The 15,437-nt window shown below is 40.6% G+C and overlaps 1 protein-coding gene across 3 annotated transcripts in view; it reads right to left on the reverse strand.

Annotated features, from left to right (window-relative positions):
- Cachd1 (cache domain containing 1) overlaps positions 1-15,437 on the reverse strand; it is a 229,200-nt gene that overhangs the window by 109,825 nt on the left and 103,938 nt on the right. For all 3 annotated transcript variants that reach the window (XM_008831067.2, XM_029562505.1, XM_029562506.1), the window contains exon 3: positions 1,779-1,927. In XM_008831067.2, the coding sequence (XP_008829289.2) occupies positions 1,779-1,927 (149 nt within the window). The remainder of the gene's footprint in view (positions 1-1,778; positions 1,928-15,437) is intronic.

Here is a 15,437-nt window from a genome sequence, read left to right on the forward strand (position 1 = left end):
CTCAAGATCACTAGTTCTGTGTGGGAATTTATGAAGATGTCCTGGCTTCTAAGCTAGAGGCTCTTTAACCTCAGCACTTAGGCACTTTTGTTTGGGGCTCTCCTGTGTTCCTCCAGTTATATCCATCACTAGAAGGCTATGAATTTGATCACTAGTGACTTCTTACTAGACTGTCTTTCCTCCCTCTCCTGAAAACCCAGCTAGAGCTTCGTTGGCTACTCATGTGATAGGTTGGTGAAATGCATTGTTCCTGCTTTCCAGTTAGAAGAAAGCTCCTATGGTGAAATTTCATAACAAAGATAAAATGCTGACTATTATCTGGGATTATATAAAAACTATAGCCAGTATTTTTTTTACAGCATTATTGTTTCTAAAATGTTTTCATATTTGATTTCACTGAATGCTCGCAGCACTTAGTGAAGCACTAATTTCTTTTCCCACACCAGAAATGAAGACAGGGTGGCTCACCCACTGCAGTGTGGATGGATGTGGGACTGTTATAGGCAATTTGATTTGTATTTGAGTGCACATTCCTTTTTGTATGCAGAGTAACTAGTATGAGTGTCTTCAGGCCACAGACAGGTAAATCAGAGGAAACCTATCTCAATATCAAGATTTATGAAAAAAATACAATGATTTGGAGATCCTGTTACCTACAAGGCCCATCAAAAATCCACAGAAAGTGAGAACTGGCTGTGGAAGTGTAGCACCATTTAGCCACCAAAACTCGGTATCACACCTGTTCCTTAGCCAGTCTTCAAGAGCACTCACTGTGCTGTGAGAGGAAATAATACACTAACTAACATTAACTAATTACTCATAAAACTTTTAAAGCATATCAGCATCTTTTACCTATTCTAAATAGCTCTAGAAACTTATATAAAGATTATTATCCATATAATAATCCAAGTACAAAAATACATATTAGCCAGATTAAGGTTGCACAGCTAAATAAAGACCAAAGCAAACCTAAAATTAAGTTTTTGTGTGTTTTCACCTTAATTTCAGTATTATATGATTCTATAAGCCTGTAGGTAGACTATCATTAGGCTAATAAATACAATATCCTTTACCATCCGAATACCAACTTTGTCTTAATACTATCTAAAATCACATTCGCTTAAGCATTTTAAAAATTGTACTTTCTATGGGCTGGAGAGATGACTCAGTGGTTAAGAGTACTGGCTGCTCCTGCAGAGGACCCCAGTCAGTTCCCAGCACTCGTATGGTGGCTAACAACTATCTACAACTACAGTTCTAGGGGATCTAAGCCCTCTTCTGACCTCTGAGGCCATTGCATGACATGGGTGCACTTACATACATGCTGGCAATACATTTATACACATAAAAATAAAAATAATAAATAAAATATATTTTAAAATAGCACTGTCTAGAGGAAGAAGTGGGATTTTTGCTACTCTTTCAAATATAAAAGGCACTCCTTTAAATTAAGCAAGTGTGAGTCTTATTCATGGCTAATCAGTGGACTCCTGACAAAATGTCTGCGATTTTCTAGGATTAGGAGACTTGCCCTGCAGCAGTAGTTGATGCTTCTGAACCCGAATTCCACCATGACCAAAAGGCAAATAGGAAGGATCTTCTGGCTACAGAACATCGAGTCAGACTTCTTTGAACATTCTGTATCTATGAAAAGATGAAGGGCTCGCCTTTTATATAAATGGAAATTACTGTATGCTTTGCAATAATCAAACACAGGTATTTTGATACCAATTCAGTTCTTGGTATAGAAACAAAAGCAGAGAATGCTCAGGTCTTACTCCATCATGGACGGTGGGATAGTGCAGCAGTCCTGAATGGCAGTCAGCGGGGATGTCAGGTGAGCTGTATAGGATGCTTCTACAACTTGCTTGTTCCGATTGACCACATCCAGGTAACGGTTGAACTTCTCACGGATTTTCTTGGCTAGCTGTGAATGACAGTGAGCAAAAATAAATCACCCATTGACTTTACTTCTCCTAATAAATGAATTAATTTGTATCATAAGCTTCAAATAACAAAAACTATACCCAAATCATCTTTACTTTGTGGGCTGGAGCAAAAATTGCAAAATATCCTGATGTTATGGTGAGAAACTAAGACAGCAATCAAAAAAACAAAGACAGTATACCTTCCTCCTGTAACAGATGATATATTATAAACCTCTCCTGTGTCTGAATTCAAACGGAATAATGCTTATCTGTAAGTGCCGGCTGGAAAAAGGAAAATGCAGACTGCACATATTATTGCCAGCACGACAGTAAGCACTGTAAGAAAGCAAAATAATGAGAGCGAGAGAAAGAAAAAAAAAGAAAAAAAAAGGAGAGGCTTTTTCTGACTTGTGACTTGTGATTCTGCTTTCACAGAGAGATGGGGAATGGGGAGTGCATGAAGGAAGGGAAGTGATACCCACTGCCTTCTGCTGTACAACTCTGGGAGATGCCATTCACGTCTTTGTGTGAATGGCAATTCTCTAGAGAGGTACAGTGTAGACACCCATAAAAAAAACAAAATGTGTCGTTAGAAATACACTTGCATGTGGTCTGTTACACCTTTAAGATGGACAAATGTCTTTCTTAACTGCTGTGAACAGAACACTTTATCATGATTTACTTTCATGTGGGAATAATGACAGCAAATTGGTAAGCATACTGCCTTTTCCTCCATTGTTCCTATCAAATACCACAGCTTAATTTCAGATCTCTAAGGAAAACAGCATTGTTTTTCTTCCCCTGAAACAAAATGTTACCCAAATGAAATGACTAAGAGAATTATGGCTAATTGGTTTTGCAGAGCTATTCATTAACAGCACACTAGAGGAGAACTAATCATCTCCTTTGGGTCATAAGGTGCATACAATCCAGTAGCCTACAGGCTGGGAACACAGAGGCAATCAGAATATCTTCATTTGTGTTTTCGAAACAATTTTTTTCCAGTAATATTCTCAAAGAACTGAAGGTCTTAACTTTTCCTAAAAATTACACCAATAAAGTTTGGAAAATTTTCTGGATAATTTATTTCTAACTTCTATGTGGCACTGTTTCTCTTTGCATTTTATAGTTCAATCCCATCCTCCTCTCTCCATCTCCGATATCTTTTCTTTTTCTGGGAGAGAGGGTCTCATGTAGCCCAGACTAGCCTGGAACTCACTATGTTGCTGAGGATGACCTTCAACTTCTGGTCAGTGAGCAAAATAAAATCACCCATTGACTGTACTTTCACCTCTGGAGTGCTGGGAGGAGGTGGGACAGGTGTGCACCACCACATCTGGTGTACAGAGTGCTGGAATGAACCTAGGGTTTTGCACATGCTGAACAAGCACTATACAACTGAGCTACAAACCCAGCCACCTCAATTTCTATTCCAATCCATTTTAACAAGTGCAATGAGATTTTTGGCAGCATAGTATGCACCATGCAATCACATTACTTTATAATAAGAGAGTTGGGTTTGTTTTGTTTGTTTGTTTGTTTTTTGGGGTTTTTTTTTTTTGGTCTTTTTGAAACAGGGTCTCCCTGTAGCCCCAGCTGCCCTGGATTCCCTATGGAGACCAGGCTGGCCTCGAACTCACAGAGATCCACCTGCCTCTGCCTCCCAAGTGCTGGGATTAAAGGTGTGTGCCACCATGCCCAGCTAGAGAGAGTTGGGTTTTTTAAACTATGATTTCACTTATCAAATACCCACATAAAAAGGGAGAGGGCCAAACATGACATAATGAAACCCCTGTAAACAATTCCTAGCTAATACTGCCTATTTGAACTATGGTATAAGTGGCATCAAAGCAACTTATTAAGTGTTCTAAGGACTCAAGCAACTTTAAACAACTTAATTTATAACTTGGACAGAGAATACAGTCACTGGATTGCTCCATTCCCCAAAGGGGTGAGTTTCAGAATTCAATATTTTCCTCAGGCGTTTTACCTTAATAAACTCCATCACAGAGTAGTAAAAGGAAATACTAGTTATTACTATCTAATTGAAGAAACTGAGGCAGATGGAGCTTACAGGTCTCTCTGGACCAGTGCATGAAGCTCTAAAAAGTCTCTATTTTCCAGCAGGGAGTGCAATGGTAACTTGCTATGGAAACCCTAGCTAATAACCCATTCTCCCCCTCCCCACCCCCCTTTCTAAAAGAACCTCTTAGCATGCTAACCAAACCCAGGTTGCTGGGCAAGTATAACAGAATCTTTTAGAGGAACGATAGCCGACAGAGAGATTAAAGGCTGAAAGTATCTGTTAAACTGGAGGAAAAGCTAGCCACCATGGAGCCTTCCAAGAGGCCACACAGATGCTGGGACAGTATCCTATCATGATCTCTCTGCAGACAGGAAAAAACAAAGGACATTCTCAACAAAAAGCTACAGGTGGACCCACAATCCTCCTCAGTGTAATTAAAATCATTTTTCTTTCCACAGCTCAGCTTTCATCTTTTATCCTTCTTTACCCTCTTCCCTTCATCCCCTAAGGGGCTCCTGAATGCTGATGAGACAACGGGACTAAAACCATCTTGTCATCTTTTGGGTCAATTCTTAGGCTAGCCAACTTCCAGCCACGGGTCAAATGATCAGTAGGTAGTGTGTGGTCCCCATGGGAACCGACTCTAATTTGTCATCATCTCCAGCGACAACGTTTCATCACAACATCAATGGATTTCTTTCTTGCTGAATTTCCTCTCCCTTAATTTTCTCATAGACATTTCTGTCATTTGCATACTTCCCCAGAGTCCCTTTTTAAAAAGCCCTTTTTACCTTAGCTTTACACTTCTGAAGATAAGGAGTGGGGGATGGGCACATGGTTAGAAAAAGGTAAAAGAAACAAAACTGTAAAGACCCAGTACACACTTTATTTATGTCTGCTTCTTAAGAGGAAGGGCCGGAAGGAGTTTTAATGTTAGGAAAACCTTTATTTAAAATATCTAACAATGAAGCTGACAGGCACAGACAGGAAGCACACCCTAGGGGACTGAAGACTCATAGCAAAATTCGTATTGAATGTTGAAGAGTTTAACATTTGACATTTAAAAACCTTTGCACCACAGTAAGAATTTAATGGCTGATCCCTCTTTCCTTCAACTCCAGCCTTATTACTCAAGAGTAAATCTTTCATTTTCTTTTCTATTTCTAGAAAGTTTCAGGATTTAGCTATGTAAATATGTGTGACATAGAAATAATTTTAAGTATAAACCACACACACATATCTAGCAACTTTTAAGTACCTCACATTGCCTTATTCCGACATTCTTCAAGTAGACGACACCCCATGATTTCTTGTGGCATAACATCCACAGAATGCAAGCAATGATCTAAAGCTTCTACCCCTTTTCAGTACTGTTTGGACCAAGCCAAAGAGACACACAGCTCTGTTACTTATAAGCTCAGAATTTGGGCAAGTTCTTTGACTTTCCTTAAAATTGGCTTTCTCATGAATACAATTAGAATGACATCTCCTTAAAAGGCTTTTTCTGGAGCTGGAGAGATGGCTCAGTGATTAAGAACACTAGCTGCTCTTGCAGAAAAGTGGGGTTTGAATCCCAGCACCCACATGATGGCTAACAACCATCCATAACTCCAGTTCCAGGGGATCCGAGACCCTCTTCTGTCTTCTGTCCTCCTTGGGCACTGCATGACGTGGGTGCACTTACATATATACACATAAAATTAAAATAAGTAATTTTAAAAGGGGGGCTTCTCCTGTGTTCAACAGAAACAAGGAATGTACAAAGCCCAGGATAAGCACAGAGGATCATCCCTACTGTTATAGTCAGTCTCTGGGCTAGAAAGAGCATGTTGTGGTGATTAGGAAGTAAGATTTTCAGCAATGGAGCTGTAAAGTGAAGTCAACTACCAGAGCAGTAACCATTTTATTCATTTGTCCCATCCTTGTGGATAATTCTACATGAGAAACCTAACTTAAGGTCTGGGAAAAAACATGTTTTTCTTAGATTATCAGTAAAATGGTACCAAGGGCTTTGGGGAGAAGTACGAATGAAATACAACTCTGTCATTTGCTAAAGGAGACCAAGAAAAGTTTTCTTTAAGCCTCAACTTAATTATCTCCATTATTTGTTTTATTTGTGTGTGTGTGTGTGTGTGTGTGTGTGTGTGTGTGTGTGTGTGTATGTGTTTCCCAGAGGATAAACTTGGTGTCATCCTTTGCAACACTGTCCACCTCTTTTGAGGCAGGGTCTCTCACCAGCCAGCCTGTCTCTTCCTCTCTGGCACTAGAATTCTAAGTGTGTGTCACTATGCTGGGCATTTTCATGTAGGCTGGTTCTGGGGATCAAACTTAGGTCCCCATACTTGCAAGTAAGCACTTTACCAACTGAGCTATCTCCTATCTCCCTTTATCTTACTTATTCAAAATAGTGTCTTGCTGTGTAGCTCTGATGGCTTGGTACTTGCTATATAACCCAGGCTAGCCTCAGACTTATAGATATCCTCCTGCCTCTGCCTCCCAAGTGCTGAGATTACAGGCATGTGCCAACATATTGGGCTTTAATTACCTCTAAACTGAGAAAAATGCCTGCTCGAGAAGGATAAAGTCTGTAAATTAATCAATAGTGTCAAACATATAAGAAGTGCTGGATAAATGGGAGCAGCTGTTGTTTCTTATTGCAGCCGTTATGTTATTATTGTAGTTGTTATTGTTTGGGGGGAACTTAATGGATCATCTAATATACCGGAATAAAGACCTAATGAACATTTTTTGCACTTGGAGAAAGGTAAAAAGCCAACTAAGCTAGGACAGGTTAAGCCTGAGCTACTGCTCTGCCAGCTCCAAGGATTCTGGGGCACTGTGGTGTGGAAGGTAGAGAATCGCAGTCTTAGACAGCCAGGGATTTTCCTAAGTCTGTGTTTCTTCACTTCAGGATTGAGTCATAACTTTAGCTTTGTCTGCATGCTTTCATTTTCAATGCATTTTACGTGAGTTGTCCCTTTTGTAACTTACAGCAACTCTGGCTCGGCAAAGCAGGCATTTTCTGTGTCATTTTTATAGTCGAGGAAATCAAGGCTCAGGGCTTGCCCAAACTCAAACGAAGAAACAGCAGGAAACAGACCATTTTTCCTAATCCCTTGTTCAATTCCCTGTCTGCTATAAACTCCCTCAAATTAAAAAAAACAAAAAAAAAAAAGACAAATTTACTCAGACCAAATGACCTGACTTCTGTCTATTCTTGCCTTTTCATAACTCTGGCCTCTTTGAAGTCTTATTAGGTTCTCTCCTTCCAAATCTCCCAGGATTCACCTGCTGCTCCACTCAAACCCTACTTCATACTGTTGACCTTTAACCACCTCAGGGCTCCATTTCCCCAGTGAAATGATAACAGCAATGATAATGAGATCTGACTGCTTCCTGTACACAGGGCTGTGTGCAATGTACGACTGTACCTAGTGTCTTAACCCTCACAGTAGCATTTGGTAATCTCTATGTGCTATTTTTATAGATGGTTCCAGTTGATTGGCTTGCCCAAGGTCATTCAGCTAATAACCAGAATACTTAGAGCAAATCCACACTCTTGAACGGCTGCCCTGTGCATTTTATTCTAGCACACAGAAACAACTTAACAGTGCTAATTACTATAAGCATTTGCCTTCACAAAATTGGCCATTTTGGAGAAATCTTGACTCCAAAGACAAATAACCAGTGAATACTGGTTACATCTGGCTTAAACTGATTGGAAAGCTCACAGCCTGCCTACTTTCCTATCCTGACAGCCTCCCAGGTAGCACAGACTATGGTGGAAAAAGCCTTACAATCTCAGTTTTGGCTGTAGTAACACAATACTGCATACCCGGTCCCTTAATCAAGGAGCACTTTTTTTTTTCTGTGTAGGCTAAGAACTCCTCAATCAAGATGCTGGCAGATTCTGTGTCCATTGAGGTCATCCTCTTCCCAGTTTACAGATGGCCACCTTCTTAAAAGCTCACTTGGCAGAAAAGAGCTATCTCTATTTACAGAGACATTAACCTGCCCCCTGGCTTTGATTGCCATGACATCACCTAAACCTAATCACTTCCCAAAGCCCGTACCCCTTAATATTACACATCAGGGGTGAGGTGTTCAACAGACTCAACATGGGATGGGGGTTATATACATTCAGTCCATGACACCCCAAAAGGGACACCCATCCAGAAAGGTATCCTGGTGGCTGCTGGTAGTCGCTGCTACTGTTGAACTGTCCCTTCCAAAAATTATGTTAAAATTTAATTACCATTTTAACAGTATTAAGGGGTGGGACCTTTCTAACACTCATAAGGTCCAGGGATCAATATTCGGCATGGGGGTGGGGGTAGTGTGTGATTAGGCCATGAGGGATCTGTCTTCAGGACTGGACTGACGCTGTTGGGAGAGTAGGTTCCTGTTAATAATAATGAACTCAGTGGCTTTTCTCTTTGCTAACTTACACATGATTATTATTATTTTTTTTTGGTCATCTATCCATGTAATAATACCATATCTCCATATTAAGGTCTTTTCCAGAAGCCACTGACCTGATCTTGGACTTCCCAGGTTGTAGAACTGGAGCCCATTGCTTATAAAAGGACCCAGCCTGTGGTTGTCTGCTATAGCAGCAGATTATGGACTAAGACATAGCTGCAGTCACGGCATGGCAACTTATCCCCCATTACTTTGGGCCTCATGAAATTACCCATCTGAGTAGAACCTGGCCACAGGGGGTGGCCATATAGAGCAAGACAGATTAAGATGTCAAGATAAAACAGGGTCAGTCTCCCTTTCCAGTGGCCCACAGAGGCCTCAGAATTGTGTGCGAATAGCCCAACCAAGGAAGAAACAGGGCAGCTGATGACAGATGATCTGCAGGTGGACTAGGAAGATTTATGTGCAAGGCTGTCTGGGCTCCCGGGTCACATACCCAGATCCTATGAGGGGTGGGGCCCTTGGGCTGTGCTGGGTGGAGTACAATGGAAAAAACAGAAGGCAAGTGCTGACATGCCAGTGAACCAGAGGAGGCTGAGCCCTGGCAAAAGTCGAGCTCAGCAGCTTCTCTCTTGAGCACAGCACAGAGTTACTGGAAAGGTTATGATGGGTTTAGTGTGGACGGCAGTCTGTGGTAGGTTTTCAAGGGAGCCGTGGCAATGTACACCCAAGCCTCCTGAAAGCCAAGGTTATCAACCCAAGGGCTCAATGGGCTCTTACCCTGCTGTTCACCCCACTCTAGCCTTAACAGCCAGATCACAACAAAGAAAACAATGAGAAAGGCAGGCTGTGGCCCACTTCACTCTGTAATAGGAGCCTCCGGGCTCATTTAAATTTCAAGAAGGCAAGTGAAGGCCTTGAAGGTTTACGTCCTGCTTCTTCAATGACGCTCAGCCTCATCCTGACTGTAAAAAGAACTGGAGGTTGAGACCTGGGGAAGCAGGACGCAGGAGCCATGACATACTGAAGAATCACTTACATTTCTCTTCACACTTCTGGGATAAGTTTTTAAAGGATATTAATCACAGAAGAAAGGGAGAAAGACGTAGGCTTGTGAAAGACATGTCCAACTTCAGAAAAGACATGCACGTGCGAACCCAATCTTTTCATCCTCATTAGAAAGTGGACTTACTTAGTTAGAGCATGGGTTCTTAAACTTTTTTCACTTGATACTCATTTCTGCCCAATAAATTTTTATGCTACCCCAGGTATAAAGTTATAGAACACAGGTCTACAAATCAAATAGTGACTGGTAACAAATAATCATTTTATTTTAAAACAAGTCTTTGGTATAATACAATTTTATCATTTACTAAAGCAAATTTGTGTCTCATCTGATGAGACAGATGTGCTTATTTTTATATAAGAAGCTAAATCTTCACTGTATCTTTAATACTGCAGCATGCAGAACAACCAACATGTCTCAGAGTTGATTGCTATTTTGATTCTATAATTATCAGTGCTAAGGTGCCACTTCACATAAATACAAAGTATAAAATAGTGGGAGTACGTTTGGAACCATTTCAGAAGCTGGAAATTCTGTCCTGACCCCAAGATAAAAAACATATCTAATAATCTTTTATGAAACTCAAGTCAACAACTCAAACAAATTTATTTCCTCCCCCCCTCCCCCCCTCCCTCCCTCCTGGTGTGTGTGCATACACCAGCAGAAGCCAGAGGAAGACATCAGGTCCTGCACTATCATTCTCTGCCTTGTTTCCTTGAGACAGATTCTTTCACTGAACTTGCAGCCCTTTTAGCTAGGCTGGCCGGCCAGTGAGCTCCCCAGGATCCTGCTGTCTCTTATTCTCTGAAGTGCTGGGGTTACAGGCACACACAACAATGCCCAGATTTTTTAAGTACCAGGGATTCAAACTCTGGTCCTTGTGCTTGCACAACTATCTCTCAGCTCTTGAACAGCAATTTTAAAAATTAACCATTCTAGCACAATACAGTGCAAAGTAAATTAATTTGATATTTGCATACTGAGGAACAAATATAGGAAAATATTAAGTCTTTGTTTTCCATAATGAAAACGTATTTCTATAAGAGCAGAAACTGTATGTATAGTAAAATCACTGCAATTCATTGCACACAACAGTCGAGTCTGAGCTGAAGTTTTAGGTAACATTCATTTGCACAGTATGGCATGACAGCACATACAGTACAGAGCACACCTGTCATATGTTCAGAACCAAGGCTGCAAGGAATTTGCATGAAGCGTTGCAGGCGAGCACTGCCAGAAATATCTTGCAATCATTCCATGTTTGATTTTGAATGAATTTTAGGTCAGTGTATATTCAGAAACTTTTTATTACTGCCAAATTTTTTACAACCCCCACATTCAGTTACATGACCTATATAAAAAGCTGAGATTGATGCAAACTGAACGATATTTGGGGACACAAACTAGAAACTGTAGGCCTATATATAGGTGTGCATATATATATATATATATATATATATGTATATGAGTACATTAAATTGGGTGGGGGACAATAAGGAGAGGTGTCGCTAGTGGAGGGGATCTAAATACCATCAAATTATATTGTATGAAAATCACAAAAATTCAATTAAAAAAAAGGACTAGAGAGATGGGTTTGTGGTTAAGAGCACTGACTGCTCTTACAGAGGACCTAGGTTCGAATCCCAGCACCCACATGGCAGCTAACAACTGTCTGTAACTCCAGTTCCAGGGAATCTGACACCCTCTTCTGACTTCCAATGGCACTGCATGACATGGGTGCACTTACATATATGCAGGCAATATACCCATACCCATAAAATAAAAATAATAAATAAAATATCTTTTAAAAAAAGATTAAAGGAGAATCTTTCTAAAATCATCCCTAGAAATAGAAAGCTCAGAGAATCCTGATAATAACTGTGGTGGTTTGAATGAGAAATGTTTCCCATAAGCTCAATAATTTGAACATTCAAGGTCAGTTGGTGGCACTGTTTGCGAGGATTGTGGAATCCCTAGGGGAGGTGGCTTTGCTGGAGGAAGCATGTCATGGTTGTGGGGGAGGGGAAGGGCAATGAGAGTTTATAGCCTCCCCTGTGTCCAGTTTCTCTCTCTGCTTCCAGAGAATGCCTGAGGATTTGCTCACTCAGAGTCCTTGCCCTGGCCCCACTTCCCCAAGCCTCCCTGCCACGATGGACTCATAACCCTTTGGAACCATAAGCCAAAAAAACTCTTCTTTCTACAAGTCACTTTGGTCATGGTGTTTTATCACAGCAACAGAAAAATCACCTCTAGAAAGAGAATGTTCAAAGGATCCTGATAATAACCGCGGTGACAGCCTATTTCCCATTGAGTACATATATAAACTAATTTGGCTTCAAAACAAAATATTGACTTATTCACCTGTAGTTTGTGTGCTGGGATTAAAGGCATGCACCATCATACCCAGCTCATAAATATACTTTGCTAACTATCTGTAGGAAAGCCTAGCAAGTTTTTGTTTCTACTTATTCAACTTCAGAGATTAACATTTTCTTAAAAGGAAGAAAATGATCCGAATATTTATTCTTAATATAGTAGCATGAGAATATTTATTCATTTATTTATTGAAACAGGGTCTCCCTGTAGCCTCAACTGGCTTGGAATTCACTAGGTAGACCAGGCTGTCTTCAATCTCAGAGAGATCTGTCTGCCTCTGCCTTTGCCTCTCAAGTGCTGGGATTAAAGGTGTGATGTAATTTCAAAGTCAGAGAAATTGTAGGAATAGTAAAATAGTAGCCAGATTCAATAATTGTTGTAGCATTGCTTTGTCTAGAACCCATACTTTAGCATTTATACAAATAAGGACATGCATAGTTGTGTGTTTTCCTTGACCTAACATTATTCAAGAGTAAGACTCAAGTTTAGCTGTCATGCCCTTAATTCTCCTTCAATTCAGAACCAGTCTTCTCATAGATATGCCAGTCATGAAGAGTACTGGGTGTTTTGTAAGAATGTTCTTCGGTTTGGGTTTGTTTGATGTCTTTGCTTATTAAATTCAAGTCAAACACTTGAGATCAGAAAACGGATTGGAGTTGTGTTCTCAGCACATCAGGAAGCATGAACACATGAACCTACTTCGTCCCGTTGGTAATATGCGTTGTGACCATTTTGCTAAGCTGTTAGTTTTCTCAATTATAAAGTTTCCATTTTCTCCTTAGTAATTAGCAAGGGATTTGTAGAAGGAATTTAGTAGCTATGCAAATCTTAAAATATTTTAATATTTTAATTTTATGTGTATGAGCGCATTGCTGCATGTGTGTAAGTGCACCTGTGTCGTGCAATGCCCGGATGTCAGGAGGGCATTGGATTCCCTGGAACTGGAGTTACAGACAGTTGTTACCGCCATGCGGCATGCTGGGAATCAAACCCAGTTCCTCTACAAGAGCAGCCAGTGCTCTTAACCACTGAGCCATTGCTCCAGCCCTGCTCTGCAAACATTTTTATTCCCCAATGTTTCTCCTACTCTTTTGCGCATTCATCGATAATTTTCGCTTAGATCAATTTCTGTTACAATGATGGCATTTTAACAATGGCAGTGGGGGTTTTCTGACTGCTAGTCCTCTCCTATTTATTACTTGGCATTCTACTAAAAAGAATAAATTCCTCTCCACCTTTTACTTAGTTTTTAAAATTTATTTAGATTTGCATGGATTCTTATTGTATTCAATGGTTAATAATCTGTGACCATCATCATTATAAGGATTCTTTGAGCTTTCTCTTTCTGGGAGTGACTTTAGCTCGGTTCTCCTTTATTCTTTCTTATACATTAAAAAGCATTCTTTGTTCAGTATGAACGGTTGTGGAAGGGTTTCAAAAGTTAGCCAGGCTGGAGTTTATGCTTATATCTCTTGTTACAAGTATGCTTATATCTCTTGTTGAAATTATAACGCTTTTTTCTAGTAAAACAAAAGTGGGGGTGTTGTGATTTTAGTTGTTCTTTTTACTAGTTGGAGGATGTTTGAAAAGATTTGGATTTAGATAGCTGTCATTACAATTGCTCAGGACTCTTGGAAGTCAAAAATTACTTAGCTTCAGAGTTCGTCTAATGAGATGAATACAGATGCATTCTAAGTAAAGGAGGGCCACTAGAGGAAGTAGGGGTCCAGAGGTTGGGAGTATTGTGAGAACCTGAAATTGGACCCCAGCCCAGAAGTCCTTCTCCACACCCAATGCAAAGATCAGGTCATGAACCAGTCTTGTAACCTAGGCTAGAGCCTGCAGTACTTCAGGGATAGAAAATATTTACCAATAAAAACAAGGATGAAGCCTGTCCTAGTGCATTTTAAGGCTCTTCTCTGACTTGAGCATACACTGATCAAACACTGGTCAGCCAGTGTCCATTAGCTCAGCAATGGAGGGGAAAGACGACACTGGCATGGAAACAAGAGCCTGTGGACATTCCCTCACTCATGCACTGTCCAAGAATCTACTACATCTAAGTCCCAGGAAGATGGTCCTAAGATCAGGACAGTTAAGACAATAGTACTCCCATCAAACGCTCCCTTCAAACACGTACCACCTCTTAGATGAGGTAAAAACCCTTGACTGCTGGTGGGAAACACACTGCCTATTAAGACTTGCTAGAATCAACAATAAAAAGAAATGTTTCCCGTGTGGATTCCAAACCAGAGGAATGAGGATATTTGCCTGAACCACACAATTTTATTCTCCCCATCTACGTGTTCTCTTGCCAACTACATCTATATCACTGGAGCTCACAGGTGGATTTATGAAGGTTTTCTCATAACAGTTGATGACAGTGTGGACTGGAAACCTAAGAACAGGGTGTGTCTATTGTCTCTTTTCTTATGTACAGAGGATTTACTGCTCACACCTTGGAGACTGAGGTATAGTGGACCAATATGATGTCAGTAGAAATGACAGTGACACTTCTGGCCACTTTGCAGATGCACCAAGCATGCACTCTGCAACAGAGAAAAATGCTGAAGGTCACTTAGGGAACACTTAATGGCAATGAGGAACAGCTCTTTCCACATGATCCTTGCCTGCCCAAGTCTTTTGATAGCAAAATAAACTATGGATCTTATTTCATGAGTCCAAAGTTTGAAAGCATTTAGTCAACTTAGTGGTTTGTGATATCAACAGTAATTAATTCCCACACATCATTTCCAAAATATTTCCTATTGTATCAAGGACTATATTAGGGGCAGAACAGTCCTTGTTCAAGTCACTCACCATTTGTTCTGCATTTGTTTATGCATGAACCTGACGATTTAAAGCTATTCTATTTTCCTATAGGGAGAAGTAGTCTGGGGTAGCAAATGGAATTGTTTTTCTAGCAGAGACAACAGTTTGCGGTGAAGGGTGGAGTTAGGGGTGGAGGCTGGGGGAACTGTTGGAGATCATCATCATTTCCCAAATACTAGTTCAACCTTGGGATGCTAGAATTGTGTATAAAATGGGCTTGTTTTCTGTTTTAATATAATATTCATTTCTCAGGACAAAGTCGCCATGGCTTTTGGAACGAAGACACAGACTCAATCTATTACTTTCTAGTTAAATGTAGTTTTGATTAAGCACAAAGCCTGGGGTCATCTTTATCTCAAGGAGGAAGGTATCTGCATACATGTGGATTAGTGTTCTGTGAAAAGCTGAAGTTGTGGATGGAGCCAGGAGAGACACAATGGACTGGAGTTGGGACTTAAGCATCTTTTTCCAGCACTAACCCAAAGGCCCCACCCACCTCTGTCCTGGTGGCAGCCTGCTTTCTCCAGCTCTGCTGCCTGCAAACACCAACTCTAGGTCCGGCTAGGGCAAGAGTACAAGCCCCTTCATTTACTTCCTTGCAGGGAGTGAGAACACAAAGCAAGAGAATTATGTAAACAGGAGGTACACTACTTTGGATTCTGGCAAAAAAACACCCTCCCTCCATCTGAAACTAGAATTTTCAGGTCTTAAATCATGTGTGTGGTGGTGTTCATGAAGAACATGTTTCCTATAGCTGGTACACGTGGTACATGCATGGTGTGGGGAA

This window comes from Nannospalax galili, unplaced genomic scaffold, assembly GCF_000622305.1.
Source record: "Nannospalax galili isolate Female #2095 unplaced genomic scaffold, S.galili_v1.0 scaffold553, whole genome shotgun sequence".
Lineage (NCBI taxonomy): Eukaryota > Metazoa > Chordata > Mammalia > Rodentia > Spalacidae > Nannospalax > Nannospalax galili.